This window comes from Leptonychotes weddellii, chromosome 13 (genome assembly GCF_054177405.1).
Source record: "Leptonychotes weddellii isolate Sample4059 chromosome 13, ASM5417740v2, whole genome shotgun sequence".
Lineage (NCBI taxonomy): Eukaryota > Metazoa > Chordata > Mammalia > Carnivora > Phocidae > Leptonychotes > Leptonychotes weddellii.
This window is the reverse complement of record NC_138381.1, coordinates 59,902,543-59,914,008: the sequence shown is the minus strand read 5'-3', so window position 1 is coordinate 59,914,008 and position 11,466 is coordinate 59,902,543. Positions and strand designations below refer to the sequence as shown.

Below are 11,466 nucleotides of genomic sequence, written 5' to 3'. Positions count from 1 at the left end.
TTATCTATTCATTTGAGAGAGAAAAAAAAATCATGAGCAGGGGAAGAGGTAGAGGGAGAAGCAGACTCCCTGCTGAGCTAGGAGTCCAAAGTGGGGCTTGATCCCAGGACCCTGGGATCATGACCTGAGCTGAAGGCAGATGCTTAACCAACTGAGCCACCCAGGCGCTCAAGAACTTGGTTTTAAAGCAGGAGCTTGAAAATGAATTAAAATAACTTTCTGTAACCACTCTGTATTGATTTAATGATGTTTGGTGAAGGTTGTTTATTCTTTATTCCTCCTGTTTAATAACTTAAAGTTAGCTCTTTGGACAGCAGGATTGAGCATAGGAGTTCATGAATTCATTTCAGAGCCCAAAATATAGTGGTGGTGGGAGTAATAGTAGTAGTCCTAGTTAATATTTATTGATTATTTTGACATACCACGTATCTTGATAAGTGTTTTGTCCACATTATCTCACTAAACTCTTGCCCCTGTAATACAGGTAGGGAAAATACAGCTCAAAGAGGCTGGGTAACTTGCCCATGATCAACAGCATGTAAAAGCAGAATGAGGATTCTAATCTGGTGCCTTCCATTCACCCAGAGCTAGCCTGAGATCATAACCTCTGTGCTGTCCTGTCCTGTCTGTATTACTATAATCCCAGGCCATGTTGCCTTTCATATTTATCCCCGTCATCACATGAGTTGAGAGGCTCATATGGCCACACCAGCCCATTGTAAGGCATTTTTTTTTCTGTATATCACTTACACCAAAATCAGGTAAATCTGGAGTTGAGTTTGGAGCTCTGGGCATCCAATAAATTTGTTGGTGGCTAATGAAGATCTGCTCTTTCCTAAGCACTCTGCTCTGGGTGCTGTGGCTTGTATTTAGGAATTTCTGTCCACTTGAGATATATCCATGGGGGAATATAAGGTGGCATGTAATGTACATCATGTTGTATATATAACCTATATAGTGAATGCTGAATTGTGTAGTCAGTGAGTATGGTGGGTTAGAGATGGGTCACTGTGAGCTCTCGTCTTGAAAGATCTGGGAGGAACTGAAACTGGGCTTGCTGGCTCACTGGTGCAAGCCAAATTTCATGCTGTCTGTAAGCACCCTATTTCCAGAACCTTGATCTCCAGACTCCATGGAAATGTTTATTCTCACTAGTCCCCATCCCAGTCCAAAGGTACTTCATTGTCTTGGCTTCGACTCCTATATCTCAAATAGCTCCCAAGCCTCATCTTTATGACAGTGGTAGGATGTGGGGATGTGTTTGATTCTCACATCCACCACCATGGGTTTTCTTGTTTCCTAAGCTGCTGTTCTGAAGAAATTTTAAAAACACCATGAAGCAGGTAAAAATACCATGATCATTTGACACTGGGCTGATCTAGTTCATGCCAAATCAAGAACTGGGAGATAGTGATCCATACTTATTGGTGATTTGCTGTTTTTAAGTACTTTCTGCATTTCTGGTCACGTAGTGGTAAATTTCAGAGCCAGGACTCAGTCCAGATCTTCTCACTCCAGCAGTGCTGTGTTCATTGCATTATGCAACCTGTAGTTATGTAACATCATTCAAAACAGTGTGCTGCCTCTCCTAAAATTAAGAATAGTGTGTTAATGCAGTCTCCTTCATTGTGAAGTGAATGAAATAAACGTGAGCCTCTTTTTCTCTACTTATTCCTAGGAGAAGAACTGTAGTCATGAAGTAACAGTGGTCCTATTTTCTAGAACTTTCTATGAAGCAAAATCTCTTGGTGAGTAAGTCTTTCTCCTATAGTTCTTTTTTGTTAAGCTTGCCTCCTGTTCCTTACATCTTTCCCTTTGCAATGCTCATCTTTCCTACTTTTTCTGTTACGAGCCCAGGGTAAAATGGAAAATCGTACAGTCCATTAGTGGATGCAAGAATTCTGCGGGCTGTGATTCATCTTAAAGCCAACTTGATATATAATTTTATTCATTTATTTATTTGTTCATTTATTTTGGTGATGCAAATTTTCAACCCAGAAGAGGGAGCATAGAAACTGAATTTCTCTTCTCATTCTGATCTATGTATGTTGTTTCTCTTTTTCAGATGAATTTCCTGAAATAAACCGAGCCTCAATTCGACAGGATCACAAGGGACGGTACTATGAAGACTTTTATAAGTATGTTTGAGTGCTTTGCTATGCCTTTTTTTTTTTTTTTTAAGATTTTATTTATTTATTTGAGATAGAGAGCATGAGCGGGGGCGGGGGGCAGAGGGAAAGGGAGCCTGATGTGGGGCTTGATCCCAGGATCCCAGGATCATGACCCTAGCCAAAGGCAGATGCTTAACCAACTGAGCCACCCAGGCACCGTCAATGCCGTTTTTGTTTGTTTCTTTCTTTCTTTCCTAACTTAAAAAAAAGTTAACCTTTTCATTTTGGAATAATTCTGGGTTTACAGAGAAGTTGCAAAGATAGCCCAGAGAGAAAGTTCCCAAATACCCTTTACCCAGTTTCCCCTGTTAACATTTCATAACCAAGGTACATTTGTCAAAACTGCAAGATTAGCCCTGGTATATTACTATTAACTAAATTTCAGATGGTTTTCAGATTTCCTCAGTTTTTCTATTTTATGTTCCAGGATCCATCTTAGGATACCACATTGCAGTTAGACTTTCCAAACTTTAATACTGTGAAAAATTTCAAACTCCCAGAAAAGAAGAATAAATAATATAATGAATTCACATACCCAACACCTAGATTTAACAGCTATTATTATGCCATATTTGCTTTATCTGTTTTGTTTGTTTCTTTGTTTTGCTCCATTTGTGTTTTTTTGGCTAGATTTTATTTTAGAGTAAATTATAGATATTGTGACGTTTTTGTTCTTCTGTATATCTAAAAAATAAGGGCATTTTCACATATAACCACAATATCATGGTCACATTGAACAGAGTTAATTCTATAATATCCAATATCTAGTATATATTCAGATTTTATTAATTGTCTCTGAAATAACTTATGTTTGATTTGCTTGTTAAGTCTAAATCTAAAGCAGTTTCACCCTTCCTTTTTTCCCCTAAACATTTGATGTGTTGAAGAATCTGGGTTGTACTGTGCTTCTCCAACTTTTATGTGCATATGAATCACCCCTGGGGATCATGCTGATTCCAGTAAGCTCAGGAGTCCTGGGGTGGGCCTGAGATTCTGCTTGTCTAGCTAGCTCCTTTGCTTGCATAGGTTGGTCTTTGTATCCCATTTTGAGTAGGAAGGCTGTAGAAGACCCCTTCTGGATTTGTCTTATTGCATCCTTATGGTGGTGTTTATTTATTTTCTGTAAACCAGAGGCTCCAACTGGGGCAATTTTGCTGCTACTTACCAAGGACATTTGGCACTGTCTAGGGATTTTTTTTTTTTTTTAATTGTCAAAATGGTGTGGGGGAGGTAGGATGGGGAGGTTGTACAACTGATATCTACTGCACAGAGGCCAGGGATGCTGCTATGCATCCTACAGTGTGCATAGGACAGCCCGAACCACAAAATTACTTAGCCCAAGATACCAGTTGCTGAGGTTGAGAAGCCCTCTCTAAAGACTTGATTGGATTTAGGTTGGACCTTTTTAGTAAGACTTATCTCATTGCTGATGCCCTGTACTTCTCATTGCATCAGCACAGGATGTAGATCAGTCCAGTTGTCCTGACAGTGCCACTGAATAAGGGGACACTTTGTGAGATGATAGAAGCATAGCAGATGCAGTTGGATGGGGTTGCTCAGTGGCCTGGAGCTGAACACCCTTGATCTTTTAAATCCTCGGATCCTTGGGGAAGTTTATCATGTGACTATTGGCACTTCAGGTGGATGATAGAATAGATCTCAAGGCTTTAGAAAGCCTTTTGCTTTGTAGGTTTTAGATGGATTGTTTTATTCTTGCCTGAGGTACCAATATTTTTTTTTAAAGATTTTATTTATTTATCTGACAGAGAGAGAGAGCACAAGCAGAGGGAGCCTCAGGCAGAGGGAGAGGGAGAAGCAGGCCCCTCACTGAGCAGAGAGCCCGACTCGGGGCCGATCCCAGGACCCCGGGATCATGAGCCAAGCCGAAGGCAGACGCTCAACCAACTGAGCCACCCAGGCGCCCCCCCAGGATTTTATGTTTAAATAAAAAGCAACTCCTTTTATACGAAGCACATTTCCTCATCTTACTATACTTGTTAAAGCCCTTAGAGACTGCTTCTCTCAAACATACTACTCTGTTATTGGTTCAGTCTTGCTGCCTCAGACTATTTCCTTCTGTAACTAAGAGGAGGAACCCTTTGCTAGTTTCCCTTACTACCTCAGACTGGGAAATTAGTGTCTCTGTTTCGCAGAAACACTTTACTATGTGGGTTTGGTTTTTGTCTTGGATGACCAGTCTTCTCCCCTACCCCCAACCTGGAGCCTTAAACATATTTCTTTGTAGCTAGTTCCATCCCAAGCCCCAAGCCAGCACCAAATGCCAATTTGTAGAGTATTTTTCCCCCCTTCTCAACTTTGTCATAGTGTTCCTAAAGAAGAAATCTTTTATAACTGTATATATTTTTTTAAATTGTGATTGTGGATAAGCCCCAAAGAGTGACAGAAGTTATGGAAAGTTTTTAGGCAGTTTTTTGGGCAACCTTTTAAAATTTTACAAAAAGTTTTTAATTATGAGAAAGTTGAAGGAGGAATATAATGAATATCTGTATGCTTTTCACCAAATTTACTACTTATTAACATTTAATAGACACATGATTCATTATCTGTCTCCTAAGAACAAGGACATTGTAGAAGAATGTCAGATTTTGCCAGTTGTCCTAATATTCCTTCTTGAGGTGTTTTTCCTGATCCAGATTTCTTTATAGAATCATGTATTGTCTTTAGCTTAGATAATTTTCTCTTTGTTTTTACAATATGTTATTGTGAAAATTTTCAAACACAGAGACAAGTTGAATGAATTGTATAGTGAACACTCGTATACCTACCACCTGGGTTCCATAATTACCATTCACTATACTGTTGACCCTTGAACAACATGGGTTTGAACTGCCTGGGTCCACCTATATGTGGATTTTTTCAATAGATACAATACAGTACTGTAAAGGTATTTTCCTTTTTTTTTTTTTTTTTAAGATTTATTTATTTATTAGAGAGATAGAGCACTCGTGCATGGCAGCAGGGGGAATGGCAGAAGGAGAGGGAGGGAGAGAGGGAAAGAATCTCAAGCAGACTCCCTGCTGAGCACAGAGCCGGACTCAGGGCTCTATCCCACAACCCTGAGATCATGACCTGAGCCGAAATCAAGAGTCAGACGCTCAACTGATTGAGCCACCCAGGACCCCCTCCTTATGATTTTCTTAGTAACACTTTCTTTTGTCCAGCTTATTTTACTGTAAGAATATAGTATAAAGTACCTATAACATACAAAATACATTAATGGACTATTTATGTTATCAGTAAGGCCTCTAGTTAACAGTAGGCTGTTTGTTAGTAGTTAAGTTTTTGAGGAGTCAAAACTTACGCAGATTTTTGGTTGCACAGGGCAGGGGCGTCAGTGCCTCTAACCCCCATGTTGTTCAAGGGTCAACTCTATTTCCTTTATCACTTATCAGATTACCTTTTTATATCATTTAAGAAATAATGCATCTTTGTTGTAGAAATTTTGAAAAATCTACAGAAGAGCATAAGATAGAAAATAAGAGTGGCTCCACTCTCCCAACTGAGATGGTAATAAGATGGTAATAGTTATCATTTGTATTCTGGACTTACTGTGTATAGGACACTCACTATTATAAGCACTTTTTAGTATCTTGATTTCATTTAAATATCATAGCATTCCTTGTGATGGTTACTGTTATCCCATTTTACATAGAAACTTGCACACAGAGTTTAAGTAACTTATCCAAAGTCCATGGAAGATTAAGTGATGGAGTATGCACTTGATTCAGAAAGTCTGGTTCAGAGTCTGTGCTTTTGACCACTGTATTCTTCAACCCCATACTGATCATACTTTAATTTATTGGTTGATCTTCTTTTGGGTCCTGTATCCCTGTGGGAATTTCATGAAAGTAATGGGCCATTTCTTACCCCAACAAAACCATTTATCCTTTCATGCTGTTAAATTCTTCATACCACTTCAGTGGATTCCTGGAATCTTTTTATTTTACTTTTTTTTTTAAGATTTTATTTTTAAGTAATCTCTACATGAAATGTGGGGCTTGAACTCACGACCCTTAGATCAAGAGTTGCATGCTCTTCCGATTGAGCCAGCAGGCTCCCCGGATTCCTGGAACCTGAGAACCTCTTTTGGCTTAAGAATATATGAAGTTATTTCTACATAATGAATATGAATGAGTATAATTATGGACATATTAAAACAGATTGTAGAAAGCATGAATGAGTTACAAATGTAGATTTACCATGTATAGGACTATATCATTAATATATTAAAAATTTCCTCACATCATTAAAAAGTCAACCCCAACATTTTTTAGATCAAAAGAAGCTTTGATTGTGTTTTTCTTACTTAAAAATAATACAGGGGGCACCTGGGTGGCTCAGTCTTTAAGCATCTGATTGGCTCAGGTCATCATCCCAGGGTTCTGGGATTGAGCCCTGCATCGGGCTCCCTGCTCAGCGGGAAGCCTGCTTATCCCTCTCCCACTCCCCCGCTTGTGTTCCCTCTCTTGCTGTGTCTCTCTCTGTCAAATAAATAAAATCTTCAAAAAAAAAAATAATAATACAGGTTTATTTTAGGAAAATCACAAAATACAGTTAAGTACAGGGTAATACAATAAAAAACACCCTCAATTCCACTCCCGAGATGCAGTCATCATCACTTGGGTGCATCAAACCCTATTCTCTGCTTATAGAGACAAAAAGTAGTTTTCACAGAGATATGGTCAGACTCCCACGCTTTTTTTACATGATGTTTTAAACCAGCATTTTCCACTTACTACATCACAAATGGCGTTCCCTATCAAATACTCTGTTTCCATAGCATCATTTTTATTGCTATGCAGACATTTCATTTGATTGCTAACTATTATTGAACACTGAAGTGATTTTCAACTTTTCACTATTGTCAAAAGTTCTACCAGTGCATGGTCTTACAGTCTTTAAGCATTACCTTAGTTATAACCTTAGCATAACCTTATAACCTTAGGTATAACTTTATAACTTAGCATAACCTTAAGCATAAACTTAGGATAAGTTCCCAGAAACGGAGTTATTGGATCAAAGATATTCTAGATCTGTTAAGGCTTTTCATTTGTGTAGCCAAATTGCCTTGCAAAACCATTGAAGTAAAAAAATCCTGTTTTCCCAATAGTCATGTTATTTCTCTGTCCTTGCCAACACTGAATACTATTTTCTTCCTTTTTTTTGACTAGTTCCCAGTTAGAGTGGAAGAAAAGTTAGCACACTGAGTCTTTTTTTTTTTTTATATTGAAAGTAACATTTATTTATTTGACATATAAGTTTGTTACCTCCCGACTTTTTGATTTGTAAAATATGAAGAATTTTATGAGTTGGATCTCACAATTCCTGCCCTAAGCTGCAGGCAGTTTCCTCCCACCTGCACCATTTACCTTCACCCCACCCACCCCCCTAGCACACTGAGTCTTAATAGTCATTTCTTTTATTACCAAGAGTGAATGTTTTCTCATGCTTATTGGCCTTTGTATTTCTCTTTTGTGAATTGTATATTCATCTTCTTTTTTTTTTAAAGATTTTATTTATTTATTTGAGAGAGAGGATGAGAGGAGAGAGAGAGCACATGAGAGGGGGGAGGGTCAGAGGGAGAAGCAGACTCCCCGCTGAGCAGGGAGCCCGATGCGGGACTCGATCCTGGGACTCCAGGATCATGACCTGAGCCGAAGGCAGTCGCTTAACCAACTGAGCCACCCAGGCGCCCTGTATATTCATCTTCTTAGCTAATTTTTTCATCTTTTTTGTTTTTTGTCTTATCTCGGGTCTGACTTTGTAATCCAAAGGGAAGTACTTTTAATACTGTGGTATGTTTCTCTGGATCTTTTTCTGTTTGGCCCATTTTATTAAGATTTATTTTTTTTATTTTTTAAGTAATCTCTATACCCAATGTGGGACTTAAACCTACAACCCTGAGATCAAGAGTTGCATGCTGTACCAACTGAGCCAGCCAGATGCCCCTGTTTAACCCCTTTAAATTGAATGATTTTTTTAGCTTGCTTTGTTTTTAATAAAATCAAATATACTCTGGAGAGAATAGCATTGTGAACCTTCATATACCATTACTCATATTAAACGGTTGTCAAAGAGGATCATACCATTTTTAATAGCTATATAATATTTTGTTGTAGTCTAAAATTTTATCATAATTTAATTCTTTATTGTTAGATATTTAATCTTTTTTTTTTTTAAAGATTTTATTTATTTATTTGAGAGAGAGAGAATGAGAGACAGAGAGCACGAGAGGGAAGAGGGCAGAGGGAGAAGCAGACCCCCCGCTGAGCAGGGAGCCCGATGTGGGACTCGATCCCGGGACTCCAGGATCATGACCTGAGCCGAAGGCAGTCGCTTAACCAATTGAGCCACCCAGGCACCCAGATATTTAATCTTTTTCTGATTTTTTAAAAAAGATTTATTTCTTAGAGAGAGAGAGAGAACAAGCAGGAGGGTAGAGGGAGAGAGAATCTCAAGCAGACTCCATGCTGAGTGCAGGGCCCAATGTGGGGCTCGATCTCTTGACCCTGAGATCACGACCTGAGCCGAAACCAGGAGTTGGACGCTTAATCGACTGTGCCACCCAGGCACCCCAGTCTTTTTCTAATTTTTTTAATTGATCTCTGTCTGCTGTAATAGATACATAGTTATGCATTCCTAAATCTTTCTTGCTTTTTTTTTAAATTAAGACTTTAATTTTTTTAGAGCAGTTTTGGGTTCCTAGCAAAATTGAGAGAAGGTACAGGGATTTCCCATACACTCTCTCTACCAACACCTACATAATGCCCTTCTCATCATTAACAACATCCTTTACCAGAGTGATGCCTTCGTTACAACTAATGAACCTATACAGATATACTGTAATCACTGAAAATCCATAGTTTATCTTAGGACTTGCTCTTGGTATTTTACACTCTGTGGGCTTGGACAAATATTTAGTGACATGTCTCCATCATTATAGTATCTTACAGAGTATTTTCACTGCCCTAAAAATCCTCAGTGTTCCACTTACTTATCCCTTCCCCCAAACCCCTAGCCCCTGGCAACCACTGATTTTTTTAGAGTCCGTATAATTTTCCTTTTTCCAGAAAGTCATGTAGTTGGAATCATACAGTATATAACCTTTTCAGGTTGGCTTCTTTAGCTTAGTAAGATGCATTTAAAGTTCCTTCATGTCTCGTCATGGCTCAATAGCTCGTTTCTTTTTAGCACTCAATAGTATTCTATTGTCTGGATATACAATTTTGTTTATCCATTCATCTGCTGAAGGGCATCTTGGTTGCTTTCAAGTTTTGGCAATTATAAATAAGGCTTCTATAAACATCCATGTGTAGTTTTTGGTGTGGACCTAAGTTTTCAACTCCTTTGGGCACATACCAAAGAGTATGATTGCTAGATCATATGATAGGAGTATGTTTAGTATTGTAAGAAACCACCAAACTGTCTTCCAAAGTGGCTGTGTTATTTTGCATTCCCACCAGCAGTGAATGAAAGTTTCTGTTGCTTCACATCCTCACCAACATTTGGTGTTGTCAGTGTTCTGGATTTCGACCATCCTAATAAATATATAGTGGTCCCTTATTGTTGTTTTAATTTGCATTTCCCCATATGATGTGATGTGGAGCATCTTTTCATATGCTTATTTGCCATGTGTGTATCCTCTTTGGTGAGGTGTCTGTTTAGGTGTTCTGCCCGTTTTAAAATTGGGTTGTTTGTTTTCTTATTGTTGAGTTTTAAGGGTTCTTTGTGTATTTTGGATGACAGTCCTTTATCAAATGTGTCTTTTGCCGACATTTTCTTCTAGTCTGTGGCTTGTCTTCTCATTCTCTTGACACTGTCTTTTCCAGAGCAGAAGTTTTTAAATTTCAATAAGGTCTAGCTTATCAATTTTTTTCTTTCATGGATGTGGCTTTGGTGTTGAATCTAAAAAGTTATCATCCTACCCAGGGTCATCTAGGTTTTGTGCTATGTTATTTTTTAGGAGTTTTATAGTTTTTCATTTTATATTTAGGTCTATGATCTATTTTGAGTTGGTTTTTAAAATTTTTTCTGCCAAAACCCAGGATCGAACCATATTTTTTAGTTAATTTTTATGAAGAGTGTAAAGTCTGTGTCTAGCTTCTTTTTTTTTTTTTTTTGCCTGTGGATGTCCAGTTGTTCCGGCACCATTTGTTGAAAAGAATATCTTTGTTCCATTGTGTTATCTTTGCTTCTTTGTCAAAGATCTGTTGATATATTTTGGGGATTCTATTTCTGGGTCCTCTATTCTGTTCCATTAGTCTATTTGTCTACACTTCCACCAATGCCACACTGTCTTGATTACTATAGCTTCTTGAAGTTGGATGATCTTAGTCCTCCAGCTTTGTTCTTCTCCTTCAATATTGGGTTGGCTATTCTGGATCCTGTGTGTTTCTTTTCTTTTCTTTTTAAGATTTATTTATTTATTTTAGAGGAGGGGGGGTGGGGGCGGTAAGGGCACGGGAAGAGGGAGATAGAGTCTTAAGCAGACTCAGTGATGAGACTACCTGAGCTGAAACCAAGAGTCAGACACTTAACTGAGTCTGCTACCCAGGCGCCCCCCTGTGTGTGTGTGTGTTTCTTTCTTTCTTTCTTTCTTAAAAAGATTTTATTTATTTACTTGAGAGAGAGAGAGAGAGAGAAATATCAAAAGAACATGTGCAGGGGCGGGGGAGAGGGAGAAGCAGCGCCCCCCACTGTGTATTTCTTTAGGATATGTTCCTAGCATTAACATTACTAGATTAATGCAAATGTATATTTTTTCATTTACATTTAAATTTTATTTTTTGTAATACATTCCCATGGTTCAAAAATTGTAAGGTTCAGAAGGTCTACAGTAAACAGATTCCCACCCATCCCTTCTTTTTTTTTTAAGATTTTATTTTTAAGGGGCACCTGGGTGGCTCAGTCCGTTAAGCCTCTGCCTTCAGCTCAGGTCATGATCTCAGGGTCCTGGGATTGAGCCCTTCGTCTTCCCTGCTCAGCAGGGAGCCTGCTTATCCCTCTCCCCTGCCCCTGCTCAAGCTCCCTCTCTGTGTCAAATAAATAAATATATTTTATTATACATATTTATAAATAAAATATATAAGTATATTGTATATAATATATAAATATAATAAATATATATTTATATAAGTAAATATAAATATATATAAATTTATATATAAAATAAATATATAATATATATTTATTATGATAAATAAACTTATTTGACAGAGACAAAGCGAGAGAGGGAGCACAAGCAGGGGGAGTGGGAGAGGGAGAAGCAGGCTTC

General features: G+C 38.2%; 1 protein-coding gene across 13 annotated transcripts in view; it reads left to right on the top strand.

The window, feature by feature from the left end:
• Nucleotides 1-11,466, top strand: part of DEPDC5 (DEP domain containing 5, GATOR1 subcomplex subunit) — a 122,333-nt gene that overhangs the window by 26,562 nt on the left and 84,305 nt on the right. For all 13 annotated transcript variants that reach the window (XR_014139732.1, XR_014139733.1, XR_014139735.1 and 10 more), the window contains exons 11-12: nt 1,679-1,748; nt 2,066-2,138. Coding sequence is in view for 9 of the 13 variants with exons in the window: in XM_081801751.1 (XP_081657877.1) it covers nt 1,679-1,748; nt 2,066-2,138 (143 nt within the window). In the remaining 4 variants the exon portion in view is untranslated. The remainder of the gene's footprint in view (nt 1-1,678; nt 1,749-2,065; nt 2,139-11,466) is intronic.